The following is an 18,619-nucleotide window of genomic DNA, read 5'->3' as shown; positions in this document are numbered from 1 at the left end:
TCCTTGCCTCAAAGCCCCAGCTCGAGTGAAAGCCGTCCACCATTTCGCCACGCGCGCTGCCTTCAGTGAAGGAAGTTTTTGTCGCGTCGGCCGGGCATTATTCCCCGGTGGGTTGCCAGGGACGGCTGTGCGAGAAAGTGGCTTTTGGAGGATTATAAGGAGACTCGCTGATTAAACCGCAAACGTGTACGTCGGAGCGCGTCTTTGGGAGGTTTTCCATTCCACAGCTATTTTGCTGGGTGTTGGACCACGTGACCTCTGGGTTGCTTCGATCGTCCACGCCTCAATTGATTTTGATTGGACATTGATCCAACGATCGCTGGAGCGAATCGACTTCGCCTTGGAGGGGTACAGAGACATTGGGGGAGTGCCGTGAGTTTGGGTTAAAGGTCTAGATAAGGTGGTACCATCTTAAGATAGTGATTGTAGGGTGAATTGCTATTATTATTGGTGTCGTGATTCCGGTGTGATTTATAATATATTGTTACGGATCTCAACGTCGGCCCCTTTTCCCCTTACCAAGGGGGGATTAATCCCCTTGTCTGCGACTGACCGATGTGAGTCCTGGGGGTCCCAACGCTCCTTCCGGTCGGGAGCAGCCAGGGTATTTGGTCAACAAAAAGTCCCAAGGACCTGAGTGCCACTCCTGACCGCGAAGCAGGGGAGGGACTCCCGCTCGAACCACGGTTTTAGATGTTCTAATTGCCGAGCGGGTTAGCAGCCCGCGGTTCGAACCATTAGCAGTACTAAACCCGATTCTTATGCGTTGGCCAAATCGTGCCACAGGTGTTCAATGATGTAAATCACAAAGACGAACGGATGTGAAGAAAGGAAGGCAAAGGTAGGAAGAACAGGGATTTATGATTAATTACTATTTACACAATCAAAGAAACCAAAGGAGAAGGAAAGAAAACGAAAGCAATTTACAGAAGAAGAAGAAGACACAGTGCAATTCTACTTATACAAGCTTAACTTATTCCCAGGGACAAGACACACAAAACAAACTCACGTACACAAAAGGATGGAATGGCAGGAATGGGTGGAGGGATGAGAAGGTTCAGGTCCGTGCAAACGGCAGGGTGACAGTAAACGGTAAAGACTTTTAGACTCAGTTTAGACTCAGACCATTTGTCGCGATCCCGGCTGTTAAATGCTTCCAGCCCGGAATACGGACGTTAATGTCCGGGCTTCAAGTAGTCCACGGGGTGGACAAAGAGAACTCAATAAACACAACTGTGTTTTAACCGGCCTCTAGGGGTAGGCACGATGATTTATTGGCTCGATCTCAAAAACAATGGATGGTAACAGAGTGGAATACACAGCACAAAGCCTGCAGGAACTGTCGGCACCAGAAGCTCCAAACACGACACAGGCAATATGACTCACAGTTCCAATCTACGATATCCGGGAATCACTCGTTCTCTTCCGGAGTTACTCACTCTTAAAATACAGAACTATAAACGATCAGCACAACTCGGCTGTCGTGAGGCTTAAAAAATCCCCGTTTTTCTATTTTCCACTCGACGCCTTCGAGCCACGTCCGTCGCACAAGATGGCGGCCGGCTCTCTCACCCTCCACCAATCGCGTGCCGAATCGCCACCCAATCGCGTGAGGCTGAAAGGAGGTCACGTGACGTGGTGGGCGGGGCACTAATTTGGTGAGAACAAGGTTGTTTCTCACAGTCCTCCCCACCTAAGTAAAAAACCCGTCGGATAGATGGCGTTTTGAAACCAGTATTTGTAGTAGGTGCAAATCACATGGCAATATGATGGCGGTAATTGTTAACAGGCTTATACAATGAACAAGGTTTATCCACAACACAATATTAAACACAATACACCACATTAATATCTACCCCACAAGAGTTACACTTCACACAAAGCACAATAGAGAGACAAGGGGGCCAAACTCAAGTGGGGAAAGCGTTTACAGGAGGGAAAAACGGACCGAGGAGCAAGTCTCGCGACATGGCGGCCATATGAACTGATTCTTGACCTTGGCTAAGGTCTTGGCAGCTCCGACATGACCCGAGGAAATATTGTCATGGGCCAATTGCATGACTGACTGACGATGCCTCCCCGGTACGACAACTCGGTGTCGAACCTTCCACGTCTGGGTGGAGGACATGTTCTTTGGGGAATACTTATGCATCAGCACACCTGCACCATTCACATAGTAGCCTGTTAGTCCCGGCTCGGAGTCGTCTCCCATTTCCCAGAGGATGGCAAGGGTGGGATCGAAGTGCTGATCCTCCACTAAACTGGTTACCGCAGACAATGCGGGAGTGACTTCCGGCCCAGAACTGAGGTCGCTAACCGCCTCGGAGGACTGATCCTCCTCCCCGGATTCGCCGACCGGCGAACACGTAGCTGGGGTCCCCGTGTTACAGGCGGGAGCGGTCCCTGAGGAGCACGGCACCTGAGGTTGGCTTGACGGGAGGCTCGGGTGGACTTCAACTGACGCAACGTCACCGTCGGGAACTGGAGTCGAGGCGCTAGGCTCCTCGGGCCAGAGTGAAGATATGTCTGACTCCGCCACTCTCTCCGCCTGTTTACTCTGGGATCTAGTGACCACCCCACAGGTCAGAGTCAATGACTCCTCCCTGGCCATGGCATCATTGCCAATCAGCAAGGAGACCCCGGGTACCGGGTAGTAGGGTACCACCGCACAGGTCATTGGACCCGTAAAAATGTCACTCCGGACCTCGAGGAGGGCAAGGGGATACCGGCCAGGAACCTGGTTAATGCCCCGAAGGATGATATACTCGCCGGTATAACGCATCTGAGAGGCCGGAACTACCCCCGCCCGGAGAACACACAGTGTCGCCCCAGTATCCCGAAGGTATTGGGCCTCAAACTTCAGCACCGAATCAGGGCCACCCACTAAGGCTGTCCCTGAATAATCCTGATACAGAGGATGAATGGAATTAGCCTCGGTGGCAGTGACCTCTGTCACCGATGCCACCGTCGTGTGCGAGGGCCCAGTTGATGACCTCCACTGACCTCCCTCCGATTTAACAGCAGGGTTGCCTCGGTAGGCCGGACTAGCTGGGTTAGAGAAGCAGCGGTCTCCACCGTGCCCCACGCGTTTGCAGAAATCGCACCAGGGCCGTGCCCTGGCCTGCAGCTCGCGACCGCCACCAGTGGAGGGCATCGGAGAACCCTTCCCCTCGATCCAGCCGCCGGGCAGACGGGGGGCGGTCTCGATCGCAGAATCCTCCGTCTTACGACGCGACTGCGTGACTTGCAACATTTTGCACGCCAAAACATGTTTATCAATAAGGTTGACGCAGTCTGACAAGGAAACAGTGTCTTTGTCGACAAGAAACAATGCTAAGTCAGGCGGAAGCTGTTGATCGATACGGTAACGCACCAGGAGTTCCGCAACCGCTTGAGGTAACTCAACCTTGCTCCCCTTGAACCATCTCTGCAGCTGTTCCAACAAGACCCGCGAATGTTCCTCATAGGTTTGACTGGACTGACGAGTCCAACTGAAAAAATTACGCCTATAAATACACGCGGACACCGCATAGGCGTTCAAAATCTCGGCCTTCAATTTCCTGTATTTGTTTGCGTCCTCGGTTGCCATCCTCGCATATACCTCCCTCGCCTTCTCAGATAGATGGCTAACAAGATGGCCGACCCACAAGCTCTCATCAATGCCACCGGAAGCCAACAACTTCTCCGCCATCTCCAGATACGCTTCTGGCTTCGTGTCTCCCGTCCAGTCCGGCAAACGAACATGAACAGTTTCCGGGACGCTTGCAGCAGACACCTCTGCCCGCAGTCGTTCAGTCAACATTCGCAACTCATGCTCTCTGACGCGTTCAGCTTCTGCTGCCGCATGCTCTCTCTCTGCTGCCGCATGCTCTCTCTCTGCTGCCGCCTGCTCTCGGTCTTCTCGCTTAATACGCTCTGCCTCTGCCCTGTCATTCTCCCTGTTATACATGTCGAGTTGTTGAACCGGAGTCAGCCCGGTCCAGAAGGTCGAACGCATGCATTTAGTCATGATGGGATCGCTTCCTAACATATCGGGTTTAGTGACCGGGTCAAGGCTGATTGCGTCGCTCACATCGCCACCCACGTGACTGTCAACATGATCAGGTTGAACTCTCACTTCTCTGGTCGACATAGCTTGGCTACGAGTTATCATAAGACAAGGCACAAAACACTGAGTCTAAAAGGAGGACAGACGGTAAAGAGGTGACAGCTCCGACTCCTCGCACTCTAGTTCACAGAACGGGCGACAGGGAGATCCGAGCACCGCGGCACGTCGAGGTTCGCGTGCCTGCACTTGTTGTTCCTCAGAGTGCTGGTTGGTATCGCGAGCAGGGCGTGCCGATTCTCATTCGCCTTGTGCTCCTTGGTTATGCGCTTTCCTCTCCGGAACTCACTCTCTCCTCCTCAACTGAACTCTCTCAATTGAGCTCCGGTGGACTGCTGTGGGGGGCTCTGCGCGACGGGTTATATAACCACGCCCATGGAACTTTCGCGAACCTCCTCGAACGCTCTCTCTCCACCCTCTCAGGCCAAACCCCTCATCCTTGGTTGGTTGATCGGGGCTGGCTCACTCCTCTTTCTGATGACGAGGTGGAGACATGCCTTTCTTCCCCGAGTTGACCGCGTGCGTAATGGAGTTTTGGGGTGAAGAAAACAGCCCAATGCAACGGTGGCGAACGCCGCAGAAAACAGCCCAATGTTACTGGCACTTCGAAGAGATGATTTGGGGGAAACTTGAAAAGGGAACTATCTTATGTCATTTGGTGCAATGCAGAGTCAACTAGTGGGAAACAGAGCCTTAAACTAACATAGAATAAGAAATAACTATAGAGAGGTTCTATGGTGGCCTACGTGCTTGTACATGGACTAGCTAAGGGTACGACCTTTGACCTTTACACAAATGGAGGTATTTACAAGAATCATTACAATTTACAGAGGGTGATATTTACAACAATTACAACGTGCAGGATTCTCAAACCCGCAACAATATTATTGTTTGTTCATAACCCTTGGTGTGGTTTCATTATTGATTTGATTGTTTCATTTGATGGTTTCCTTGAGGGTTTCATTATTGATTGATTTCAACCAAGGAGAACATATCTTTCTGCCGGGGACCCTCTCGGGGTTCGGAGGTTTACCGAGACCAGGGGATAGGGGAGGACCCCGTAACAATTGCGTACGGTGGACATAGGAACATCAACGTCCCTGGAGATGGACTTGTAGCCTTGAGATTGTCCATGCTTGAGAAAAGGGAGAGAAAAAAAGAATGGAGTACAGGAAGTACAGGCAGACAAATTCGGTTCGGAAAACTTCGCTTTAATATGGTAAAAACGGCAGCTGTACATTCAACCATCATGTGGAAAACTCCCCAACCGGAAGTCATCTGTTTGTTTGTGTATTTTACAGATTCTTGCGATGAGCTCGGAGTCTCTCAGACAAGTGCCCCATGCTCACTTCCAACTCGAACCCCACATAAACACCCGCTTCGCAGCACCCGTTCATCAGGATCTGATTCTGAGATAGTTGCCCTGGACACCAGTGAGAAAGGAGGTAAATATTTGAATAATTTACTCAGACTTTTATATGTGAAACATCTCCTCCACTACCCCCCACCCAGTCCCCTGTACGGCACACCTACCCTTCCCTCCACACCTTTCCTCCCCCTCCCCCACTCCTCTCAAACCGCCCCCCCCCCACCCCTTCCACACAGCACGCAAGCCCCTCCTCCCACCCCGCGCACACTCCTACCAACACAGTATGTTGCTTCTCTTGGAAGTGGAAATAAAAGGAATTGTGATCCCATGGTGATCCCACCTTGTATATTGTTATATCGTTAACATACTTTATCCAAGAAAGCTGAAATTGTGTAACTTTGACTCTGATTCTGCAGCTAGATCGGTGGGCATCAGCTCACATGGCCTAAAAATTGCTCTACTGCTCTTTTCCATCCTATTACTGCTCTTTTCACTCTATCATTTGCCCAAGGTCACCTTCCATCGACGTGGAAATCCACCAACATCACTGCATTCCACAAAAAGTTGCAAAAACTGATCCCCTTAACGACAGACCTATTGGCTTACTTCCAATCGTGAGCAAGGTCTTGGAATCCATCATCACAGTTGATATGAAATCCTTCCTTTTATTCAACAACTTCATCCCACATTGTCAATTCTGATTCAGATGAGGTCACTCCACCTTGGACATGCTGCTCCTACTCTCCCAACAATCAATATAGTCCCTCAATGTTAGACATGAGATCAGGGCCGTCTCTATAGACATATCTCGAGTTTTCGATACGGTCCGGCAACCCGCCTTACTCTCCAAACTCTCTGCTTGTGGCATTCAAGGCCAACTCCGCACATGGCTTAGTGACTTCCTCTACTCTCGCAGCCCACGCGGGGCACTCAACGGAATCCTTTCATCACATCTCCCTGTCAATGCTGGAGCACCTCAAGGCAGTATTCTGGACCCACTCTTATTCCTGATCTTAATCAACGATCTGACTCTCTGGAAAATCCCCTATATCTATTTGCTGATGACCACCCTCAGCCGTGACATCCCTCATCCTTCAGACAGACAGAATACAGCCTCTTCCCTCTTTTCAGACCTTGATAAAATCAGAAGCAGGTCAAACACTTGGAATACGTCTTTCAATCCTGGCAAATGTCGCACTGACTATCTCTGTCCGAAAGGACCATCTGGCAAACCATACCATTTATTAACAATCCTCTTGAGGAAGTTCAGTCATTCAAACTCCTGGGTCTCACTATCAGCCACGCTCTTTCTTGGGCAAACCACATTTCAAAGCTGGCCTCCAAATCCCGCTGCTGACTGGGCATCCTCCGTCGCACAATGGCCTTCCTCGGCACTCCTGAAGTCCTATCCATCTCTCAGGCCTTCATCTGAATGAATGAATGATCGTTTTAAGGCCATTTTCCCCGCTAGAGCGGGTGTTAGCCTTGCGGGCCCCATGACAATCATGGTTCCCTGTTTGAGGCAATGTTTTTATGGCCGGATGCCCTTCCTGACGCCAACCCTTAGTCGCCTCTTACGATGTACAGGGATACAGTGTACCTATTCTAAACCGGGGTACACACCGGGATCATTCATCCCAGCAAGCTGGTACTCAATTTGCCGACCTCGGAAGGATGACATGCTGAGTCAACCCCCCTGGCGTTAATTCAGCGATCGACCGGGATTCGAACCCAGGACCCTAGGATCCCAAGCCGGCACCCTAACCGCTAAGCCAACACCTTCATCTGCAGCTTGATAATGCTCTCCCCTCTGGGCTGCACTGGGATAACTGCTCTGGGAGTATTTCTCTTCCATCAGGGCTTGGGCCCGGGCTTCACACCTTGCTCAGCTTGATGCCATGAAAACCAATTCCTTCAAGATTATTGGAATGCCCTGCAATGAATCTGAGTCTATGGGGCCTATCACACTCCAATCGCACGAGGTCAGTGGTCTCTCTGTCTTCTACCACCTCTTTTCTGGTCTTGCACCCTCCACTTTTTCCGTGTCCCCCCCACCCCCGACACCATCTGCAGTGTGAACGCAGTCCACCATCAAATGCCTCCTGGTGAAACTTCCAAAATCATTGCTCATCTCCATTCATCCGTTCCTCCTTTTTTCGCCTTGCCCACTTTCACGTTTTATTCAACCTCATTCTTCCCTCCAGGTCTTCAAGACAGCTGTTCACCACCATCTCAATCTCAAATCGTCTCCCATCCAAAACTATGATCTTTGCTACCCTTGTTAAACCACCCTCCTCCCCATCTCCCCCAATTTCCTGTTTTCCTTCCTGGGAGTATGTTTCTGTATCCATCCCCTACACCTCATTCCTCACTATACCCATTGTTTGTCTAAGTCTCCATCTATTTTGTCCTTCATCCCTGCTGTTGGTGTTTCCCCCCTCCTCTCTACTGTTCATTTTGTTATGTTGCGTTCTGATTCGTTCAGTGTTCCATCTCATCCAGGAGCCTTGGCTCAGTCTAAAAAAAACCCCACAAAAACATTGGTTGGACATATTAAGGAACATTCTACATGATATCGAACACATCATGTAGTGTGATGAAGGGAAACATCACACATTCTATATATAGTACTGTATTTTGAAAGAAACGTCTATTTACCTTATCATGTCCAACCATCACAAAGATGGCATGTGGAACATCATAAAGGAAGTAAAACTGTAAAAGTACCCATTCGCAACTCAAATTTTATACACCAATTTGCTTTCGTATTTATAACAAATATGTTCCCGCTGACGGACTTCTGGTAGCTTGTACTTGTTGCTGTGTTTGGGCCTGGGGAGTAACTGCTGAAATCTCTCTTTCCGGGTTCTTCCCGACATCTTTGTTCTTTGTTCCTTTCACATTTTTTTTTTATATTTCTCTTTATTCATTCTAATTCTTGCTTTTGCTATGATTTTAACTCTTCTACTCTATTTTTCTTTCTTTATCTCTCTTGGGAGAAGTGAATTCTTGCAGAATTTGTTTTCTGTAAGGCTCACCTGGCTGCACCTGGATGGGTTTGGGAGTAGAGGAGCAGCAGCTGAAACCCAAATCCTATCCTGCTTCCTCCCGGTGACTCCATTGTTGCTCTTTACTTATGCGGGTTCCTTCTGATGACTCCAATGCAGTATTTGGTTTTCCGTTGAATTCCATTGTGAAACGTGTACAAAGGGAAGAAATGGTCGAGAGATGTCTTGGTAGGCAGCTTATGACCGACCTTTCATTTTTGATATTCTTCCTGGGGTCACTTAGTGTAGCCTATTTGCTGAAAAAAAAAGAATATCCAGTTAAGTTATCAATATATGCGGAGATTGTGTTCCTGAAAATGGCCGCGTATATGCTGCATATGTCGCAAAATTGAATCTTTCCCACATGTATCGAATTATGGTGTAAATATGTTAACCACACAACTCTGAATTTGCAGATAATGAACCCGTATATATCAAGACATGACTGCATACGCCTTTTGAGGAAGACTTGAGAATGTTAAATGAGTGCAGCTCCACTAGTCACTGAAAGGTTGTTTACGTGGTTGCTGCTGTTTTTGGAATGGGGAGTCCAGCAGACAGCGGGTGCAGTGCAGCACCAGCTGATGATTCTCCTCCACGCACTCCCACTGGGAATGCGCCATCGTCAGATTCTGAGCTCGACGTGTCCAGCCTGACCGCATCCAATGACGATACTGCTGCACCTGGACCTCCAGCACCTCCACCTGCTGAGGGGGATTCTGGCAGCGATAGGTCTGGACCCCAGACCAAACGCCAGCGCTGCGATAAGAGCCCAGGCCCGCACCCTCACTGCCCTACACCTGGTTGTAACTCATTTGGTGAGCTTTCCCATTTTCTTTGCAGGTTTGTTTGTGATCCTACTCCTGTCATTTGATGTCGGAAGACGCATGCATTCAGCTACTCCGCAGTACTGTCGCCTCGTGCACCAATCTTCAGAATGCAAAGTTGTGTAGTGTTGGTAAAAGCTAACTGACTCACTAATGTCCTTCATAAACGGTAATCTGTAATCCTTTCCCAACTGACACACCTGCAACTGGTTCTACCTTATGTGGTTATTTCTACCAAAAGGCTGTCTGCTGCAAGTTAATTGTCGAATGTTGGAATCGGATATTTGTTAAAGTCTGTGGTATCTGTGCAGTTCATATTGACAAATAAATCCATGGAGGAGGCACTGAGCTTTGCAAGTTTTACACTTGGGCTCAAATCAAAATGGCCTTGGACATGCAGGTGTATCGTGCTACAGCAGGTGAACAAGTCATTTTCAGTAAGACATCGGTGTATTTTAACGTGAATTACAAGGACAATAATGTTGTGAGAACATCTGACTCGTTGTCTTCCCAGGTCACCTGACTGGGAAGTATGAGTGTCATTTTTCCACCTGGGGGTGCCCCCTTTACCACAACATGACTGCCGAGGAGTGCAAGGTATTTGAAAATATGCACTGGAAGCCTGACAAGAGTTATTATTATGACTGTTATTGTTGTTTTAACTATTATAATTATGGTATTATTGTTGCATTTCTTGATTATATTTGTTGCTTTATTGCTGGTGTTTGCCAGCGCCGTGCACTCGACCGGGAGAATCGAGCCGAGGAATGGATGACCAGCCAGTGGCGGGATGAGAGTCGGCATACAACTCGTCACGCGGTGAGTCAGTGCCTGGGTCACGTGTGCTCAGTTCCACTATTAATAATCGTCATGACAGCTTCAAGTTGCACGCTTGCAATACTTTGCATCTGTACCTCCCCACCCCGAAAACATTAAAAAAAAATAGGACAACTGAACCTGTAGCTTATCTGGGCCCTGTCCTAATGTTGTAACCCAAATTTGGTAACATTCTGACTGGTGGGTTTGCAGAAGATTTTTGAAAGAGTTTATGCAATTTTCCCGAAAATTGATTAAGCCGGCCGTTGTGACACACGTCCAGTCACATGATCAGCATAAACCACCTTTAGAGGCCATTTTTCCCCGCAAAGCGGGGGTTGGCCTTTTTCGGGCACCGTGGTTGTTGTTGTTTTTTGGTCCCCTTTTTGAAGCAATGTTTTACGGCCGGATGCCCTTCCTGCCGCCAACCCTGTTTGTCGCCTTTTACGACAAGCAGGGAATTACCAGTGAACTGGTACTCAATTTGCCGACCTCGGAAGGATGAACAGGCTGAGTCAACCCCCCTGGCGTTAATTCAGCGATCAACCGGGATTCGAACCCAGGATCCTAGGACCCTAAGCTGGCACCCTAGCCGCTAGCCCAACACCAGGGACGCCCAATGGCGTCAGCATGACCTCTGCAATTTAACACCCCTACCCTGGCCTAATTGCATAACCCAAATTTGGTAGCATTCTGACTGGTGTGTCTGGAGAAGAAGATTGTTGAAATAATTTACTAAGTCTGCCATGTTTACCTGCTTAGTCACGTGACCGGAACGAGCTTTGCAATCCCTGTTACCAGTCATGAGCGGAACTTTGGTGCGAAATCTCAGCTGGATTGGCCCTGCAGTTTGGCCGGAGAAGTCGAGATGGGGGACGGGCGGACAAAGGACAGACAGACTGTGCACAATGACAATACCTTATCTGGAATTCCAATTCCAGATGAGCTAAAAAAAATTATATGCTTTACATTTTCTCATCTTGCATTACTTTATTACCTCCTCCTCCGAAGGTGGACACAGGTTATGTGCCCCTGTCTGTTTCTGTCTGTTTGTATGTCGATCTCCTTCCTGCAGGTCCCAATTTTAAACCGATCTTCACAAAACTTAACCAAAAGGTTAAGTTGGTCAAAAGGAAGAAACCTAATGATTTTGAGATTAAAAGGTGAAAAGTCAACATAAGCTAAAGGTCTTTGTCAAATTTCTAAAATCCTCAATTTTCATCTGATTGACTTGGTATTTGAAGAAGATTTGCATACAGTATTTGGTCATTGAATTCAACTACCAATTATTTTTGAGCTCAACATAGGCCAAAAGGTCAACATCGGCCAAATGGTCAACATAGTCCAAAGGTAAACAAGTGCCAGATTTTTAAGGCCATTTTCCCTGCTAGAGCAGTGGGGGTTAGCCTTCCAGGCCCCATGACAATCATCATGGTTCCCTTTTTGAGGCAATGTTTTTTTTGTTTTGTTTTTATGGCCGGATGCCCTTCCTGACGCCAACCCTTTTTAGTCGCCCCTTGCGACACGTAGGTATACGGTGTACCTATTCTAAACCGGGGCACACACCGGCACATTCATCCCAGCAAGCTCGATTTGCCGACCTCGGAAGGATGACAGGCAGAGTCAATCCCCCCCCCCCCCCCCCCGGCATTAATTCAACGATCGACCAGGATTGGAACCCAGGATCCTAGGATCCCAAGCCGGCACCCTAACCGATAAGCCAACACCAGGCTGCTAAACAACAAGTGCAATTTTTTAAATCCTCAATTTTCCTCCAATTGACTCGAAATTTGAACTAGATTTGCATATTTGGTCATTTCATTCAACCACCAATTATTTTTGAAGTCAACATAGGCCAAATAAAGGTCAACAATGTATGTGGAATTTTTTTTTTTTTTTTTTTTGTGCACAGAGTCGAGGCTCGTGAAAGAGCTAACATTTATCAAACAAACAAATCAAACAAACAAGCAAACAAAGTATATAAAAAGGGGAGCGGTCGACAAGATGGGGAGAGAAGGGGAGGAAGCACACAAACACAACATTTGAGAGCAGGGACATCGGGAGATGTTTTTGGAGGGAGAGGGCCTGGGGGAGGCAGGATAGGTATAAAACGCAAGGACACCAAGGACTTCCAGGAAATAAGTCAAAAGTCACCTCAAAAAAGTGGATTTGGGGTGAAATTAGCGGGGGTAGAAAAGATCAAGGTTTTGGATTGGGGAAGATAAGAGATGGTGGTGAACAGCAGTTTTAAAGACGTGGAGGGAGGAGTGGGATTGAAGAGAGTGAGGGAGTTTGTTCCAGAGGCGGGAGAAAAGAGGAATGAAGGAGTGAAGGTGAGCAGAGAGTCTTGATTTTGGCAGTTTAACCATAAGAGGGTTGCAGGCAGATCTTGTGCGACCTGCAGGAATATTTGGGGGACAGAGCCCAGAGAGAGCTGGGGGAGCAAGGCCGGAGAGGAGTCGGTAGAAGACGGAAAGACCACCAACCTGCCTGCGGTGATTAAGTGAAAGGCCCTCGGAGATAGCGTCATCGCGGGAGATTCCAATGTCTAAAATGTCTAAAATCCTTAATTTTCATCCAATTTACCTGAAATTTGAAGAGGATTTGCATATCAGGTCACTGAATTCAACCACTAATTTTGAGGTCAAATCTGTTTCAGGGCTTTCGCAAGTATCATTCTCGAAGCAACGTCTTGTTTGTTTGTCTGTGAGCACGATACAAAAAGGTGTGGATGGATTCGGACAAACCTTGGTGGACAGATTGGGGGTGTGTGACAAGAATAAGCTGATTAGATTTTGTTCACGTCCGAATCTAGATCTGGCCTATCAGTTGACTACAAAACGTAAACTGTTTAGCCTGGCGTAGGTATGCGCTCTATCGAGTGCGGTTCTACTTAAATTTGAATGTTTTCTTCAAGTGCTTCGAATCGGTGATGTTTTAGACACATTATGTACCATCCAAACTGCAAATGGCAATACACATTCTCTTTAGTCTTCCCCTTTTATTTATCCTGCTATTAACCATGTTGTCACACCAACCTCATTTTGAGCTTTCCTGGTGTCTCTCCCTCACCTTGCTGTCCCAATCAGGTACCCACAGAGAAGCAGCTCCGTTACCGTGAAAAGATATCGGAGTTTCGCAAAAACCGCAATGTTGGGCCCACTGAGGACCAGAAGAGGCTATATGATGTAAGAGCTACAGTTTTCACTTGATCCCAAGCTTTTCCAATGATGTTGATCAAGGAGTGAATGATGAATGTAATTTAAGCAAGCATTTTTTCCCCAGATATTCGATTGCAATACGTACTGTTGTTCGCAGCGTGCAGTTTGCTGTGTCACTATGTTGCAATGTATGCATCTTTCCCTCGTTTATTAATACGGGAAATGGGTCCTTATTAACATGGAAGACGTGTGTGCGTGTTAGTCGTTGGTCATATGACAAGAACAACCAAATTCGATTTTGGTTCAGGTCAGCAGATCCGGGCTATCCGTGGAAACTGTTCATTGCTCAGCCTGGCGGAGGTATGCGCTCTGCAGAGTGCTGTTCTTGTTTATACCTGCAATGCTGTTCGTTGCCACCAGGGGGAACGAGTCAACAACGTTCCTATTTCTCATTAAGGAGATCCTTTTGGATGGTGTAATGAAAGGCATTGTCCAATTCATATTTTGTTACCTGGTTAGGCAATTTAACTATATTGTGGTGCTTTATCTGCTGGTCTGTCAGCACATGATGCATTCCTCTGAACCTGACAAAAACGGGCCAAAATGGGCATTTCCGATGATTATTCCCTCCTTTGATCAACTGTTAAACCATTGTATTGTCCACATGGCCACTCTAAATCTCCTCTTCCCCGTCTATCACGTGCCCCACAGGAGCATCGACAAATGCATGGCACAAAACGTGAGCCACTGCTGCAAGGACTCACGTCTGACTTTGACTTGGAACTGTTCAGGCAGGCACAGGCTCGGGCCAGTGAGGACATGGTGGGACCCTAGTACTACTCTTTACTATTCATTTTTATTCTTCTTCTTTGGTCTTGCCCTTTTGTTTTCACTTTCATTGCTCCAGGGCTCTTTTTGTGATGCAAGCCATTTTACTGCAGGAACGGATTTATAGCCTGGGCGCCGGTGTCTTGGCTGAGAGCACACGTGCTATCCACACAATCGTCTTTGGTCGTTACGAGCTGGACACATGGTACCACTCGCCGTACCCTGAGGAGTACACGCGTCTGGGAAAGCTCTACATCTGCGAGTTCTGCCTCAAGTTCATGAAAAGCTCCACAATTCTGCGTCGCCACACGGTACTGTAAACACCACCTCAGATTGCCTCTTTGACGGCACTGTTTCTCGAGAACAAGATGTTTTTGGTATATGACCATTCTTATAAATATAAGCAAAGCTGTCAACAAGCCGACTGTAAGAGAAAATAAAATTGCTTTGAATTAAGAGAATTCTTCAATACCTGGGCTTGCTACCATTCCCTTCCTTGTTTTGTCCAATTGTGGCCCCACTGGTCCACCATCATTCCCTTCCTGGTTTTGTCCAATTGTGGCCCCACTGCTCCACCATCATGCCCTTCCTTGTTTTGTCCAATTGTGACCCCATGGCTCCACCATCATTCCCTTCCTTGTTTTGTCCAATTGTGGCCCCACTGCTCCACCATCATTCCCTTCCTGGTTTTGTCTAATTGTGGCCCCACTGCTCCAACATCATTCCATTCCTTCTTTTGTCCAATTGTAGCTCCACTGTTCCATGATCGTTCCCTTCCTTGTTTTGTCCAATTGTGGCCCCACTGCTCCACTAACATTACCTTCCTTGTTTTGTCCAATTGTGGCCCCACTGGTCCACCATCATTCCCTTCTTCGTTTTGTCCAATTGTGGCCCCACTGCTCCGCCATCGTTCCCTTCCTTGTTTTGTCCAATTGTGGCTCCACTGCTCCACCAACATTCCCATCCTTGTTTTGTCCAATTGTGGCCCCACTCGTCCACAATCATTCCCTTCTTTGTTTGGTCCAATTGTGGCCCCACTGCTCCACCATCGTTCCCTTCCTGTTTTTGTCCAATTGTGGCCCCAATGCTCCACCAACATTCCCTTTCTGGTTTTGTCCAATTGCGGCCCCACTGCTCCGCCATCATTCCATTCTTTCTTTTGTCGAATTGTAGCTCCACTGTTCCATGATCGTTCCCTTCCTTGTTTTGTCCAATTGTGGCCCCATTGCTCCGCCATCATTCCCTTCCTTGTTTTGTCCAATTGTGGCCCCATGGCGCCACCATCATTCCCTTCCTTGTTTTGTCCAATTGTGGCCCCACTGCTCCACCATCATTCCCTTCCTGGTTTTGTCCAATTGTGGCCCCACTGCTCTGCCATCATTCCATTCCTTCTTTTGTCCAATTGTAACTCGACTGTTCCATGATTGTTCCCTTCCTTGTTTTGTCCAATTGTGGCCCCACTGCTCCACCAACATTACCTTCCTTGTTTTGTCCAATTGTGGCCCCACTGGTCCACCATCATTCCCTTCGTTTTGTCCAATTGTGGCCCCACTGCTCCACCATCGGTTCCCTTCCTTGTTTTGTCCAATTGTGGCTCCACTGCTCCACCAACATTCCCATCCTTGTTTTGTCCAATTGTGGCCCCACTGGTCCACAATCATTCCCTTCTTTGTTTTGTCCAATTGTGGCCCCACTGCTCCACCATCGTTCCCTTCCTTGTTTTGTCCAATTGTGGCCCCAATGCTCCACCAACATTCCCTTCCTTGTTTTTGTCAAATTGTGGCCCCACTGCTCCACCATCATTCCCTTCCTTGTTTTTTTTTGTTTGTTTTTTTGTATACAAGATCGAGGCTCGTATAAGAGCTAACATTAATCACAAAAAAAAAAAAACGGACACAAAAAACATATCATAAAAGGAGTGGGAGACAAGATTGGGAGAGAGAGGGAAGCACACAAGTACAACAGTAGAGAACGGGAAAATCGGGAGATCTGTGGGAGGGAGAGGGCTTCTTCAAGGTCTGCAGAGAGTGTTGAGGCTGCAGACTGCTGATCTGAGGGATGAGGAATGGAGCGGCAGAGAGTGGAGTCATCAGCAAAGAGATAGAGAGGATTTTCCAGAGAGTCGGAGAGATCATTGATGAAGACCAGAAAAAGCACAGGGCCCAGAACTCCATTGCCTTGGGGAACTCCAGCCTGCACCGGAAGGGGAGATGAGAGAAATCCTTTCAGGGCCTGACGTTGGCCACGATCAGAGAGGAAGTCCGCAAGCCATGCGTGGAGTTGTCCAATTGTGGCCCCATTGCCGAATAATCAATTCCATGTAGCGAATATTTTTTTTATCAATGATGCATCTTATCAATGTTCAAAATTATTACTACACAGGGTGTTCCAAAACGATCTGGACAACTTTGGTTGTTCATATATTTAGAACCACAAATCGATACCCTTTGGTTTATATGATGCAGAAACTCATAAAGTTTTGTGCACACCATCGATACACCGCAATGTGAGCTTCGTTTGTCGTGCACAGAACATCAAGGCAGCACACGAGTTATTGCCATGTTTGGCTCAGCATGTTTGCGTCCACCAGTGCGCATGCAGGTGTGATTCGAGAACAAAGATCCTGCAGGTTTGCCACCTTGGTGTTTAAGACATCTTTGACAAACCCCCAAATATAAAATATCAAGGGGGGTTATGTCTGGTGATGGTGGGGGCCAGGCGGTTGGTCTGTCCTGGCAAATCCAGCGACCTGGAAATTTTTCATTTAGGACAGCTCGAATGACTAAGGCCGAATGAGGGGGAGTGCCATCCTGTTGAAAAATAATATCTGGTTGCAGTTCTTCAATCTGTGGGAAGGCAAATCCTTCCAACATGTTCATGTCAATTGTTGAGGTCACTGTATCCGACACAAAGAAAAACGGACCCACCAAGTGGTCATAGAGTAGTCCACTCACTAAGCAGTCGCGTATGTGTTCATTGACCATGTTTTTTCAGAGCTTCGGCTATGAACATGACCTTTTTCAGAGCCCCAGATCCTCAGATTGTGCCGGTTGACCTTCGCCGATGCATGAAAGCAAGCTTCGTTTGTAAACATGACCTTTTTCAGGTAGTATTCGTCATTCTCTATACGACTGAGCATTTCCAAGGCAAACACCTTGCATTTGGGTCTGTCATTTGGTTTGAGTTCCTGCAGAATCTGCCCTTGTAGGTATAAAATTTCAGTCTTTCATGCAAGATCCTGTGTACAGTGGTGGTTGGTAGTCCCAGTTATCTGGATGCGCGTCGGATTGATTTTCTGGGACTTTGTTGAAATGATTCACACACTCGTTCAACGTCTGCTGCACTTGTGCTTGGTAGACCGGTACTTTGCTGTTTCTGACAACTTTCAGTGTCCTTACACCACTTGTACCACTCTTTGATACTTGTCTGCAGTGGCAGATTCCTTCCACACCTTGTACGGAAATTACACTGAACTTTTGCGTTGGATCTCGTCTCGATGAACCATTCGACGCACTGAGCTTTCTCCTGTGGAGTCGCCATTTTTTTCACATTTAACCACCAGACCTGAAAATAAAGAAAACTTTCGGATTTTGTATCATATGAAATATAGGGTATCGTTGTATCATTTGGGGGTACTAAATATATTAGCATCCAAAGTTGTCCAGGTCGTTTTGGAACACCCTGCACACTGTATTTCACACTGAGGGTTACAATCTAAAGTATGGTAAACCCTCAAATATCATGGGTGTTAGGTTCCTGGAAAATGCTGCGATAGTTAAAACTGCGATAGTGGATGCCAAGGACCAATGGAAAAAGGGAGGTTCGGTTCTTGGACTTCGAGAAAATATCGAGGTAAATCGGCGACAGCCAGAAATAAACATATCACCATTGAAATAAATCATGTTAATATTTAAATAACCATGTAAATAACATAAACATACACACAAGACTTTTACCTTTTAAATTCATTCCAAAACTGCGTCGAGGTGATTTTTTACAAAACAGTGAGGTGGGTGAGAATAAACATATTATGTACGTACTCTGCCATAAATAGAAATCACAAGACTTAGCTCAGGATGATGATGGCTGTTGGATTATTGGGAGCATGATGAAGCTGCCTGCGGCATTACCACATAGAAGAAGGTTAAGACAATCGTTAGCCACCTTTAACCCCAGAGCAGATCTTTCCTCCTTGAACAGGAAGGTACGAGATTTTTTTTTTTGTATACTCAGTCGAGGCTCGTGTAAGAGCTGACACATAGACCATATAATAAAGTGAGCGGGAGACAAGAGGGGGAGGGAGAGGGCAGCACAAGAACAGTAGAGAACAGGGACATCAGGAGATCTGTGGGAAGGAGAGGGTGTGGGGGGGGGGGCAGGGGGGGGGGCGTTGGGTGGGAGAGGTATAAAACAAATGGACACTGCTAGGACTTCCAGGAAAAAAAAAAACCACCTTTAGAGGCCAT

At 47.4% G+C, this 18,619-nt stretch overlaps 1 protein-coding gene across 1 annotated transcript in view; it reads left to right on the top strand.

The window, feature by feature from the left end:
- The window catches only part of LOC137438003 (histone acetyltransferase KAT7), a 55,478-nt gene that overhangs the window by 22,344 nt on the left and 14,515 nt on the right, over positions 1 to 18,619 (top strand). The window contains exons 3-9 of the mRNA XM_068132844.2: positions 5,407 to 5,550; positions 9,076 to 9,339; positions 9,863 to 9,945; positions 10,081 to 10,167; positions 13,254 to 13,352; positions 14,037 to 14,147; positions 14,267 to 14,464. Coding sequence (XP_067988945.1) covers positions 5,407 to 5,550; positions 9,076 to 9,339; positions 9,863 to 9,945; positions 10,081 to 10,167; positions 13,254 to 13,352; positions 14,037 to 14,147; positions 14,267 to 14,464 — 986 coding nt within the window. The remainder of the gene's footprint in view (positions 1 to 5,406; positions 5,551 to 9,075; positions 9,340 to 9,862; positions 9,946 to 10,080; positions 10,168 to 13,253; positions 13,353 to 14,036; positions 14,148 to 14,266; positions 14,465 to 18,619) is intronic.

Source organism: Myxine glutinosa, chromosome 12, assembly GCF_964187855.1.
Source record: "Myxine glutinosa chromosome 12, kmMyxGlut1.1, whole genome shotgun sequence".
In the NCBI taxonomy this organism is placed as follows: Eukaryota; Metazoa; Chordata; class Myxini; order Myxiniformes; family Myxinidae; genus Myxine; species Myxine glutinosa.
Note: the sequence above shows the minus strand (reverse complement) of the source record. Positions and strands in the feature narration are given on the sequence as shown.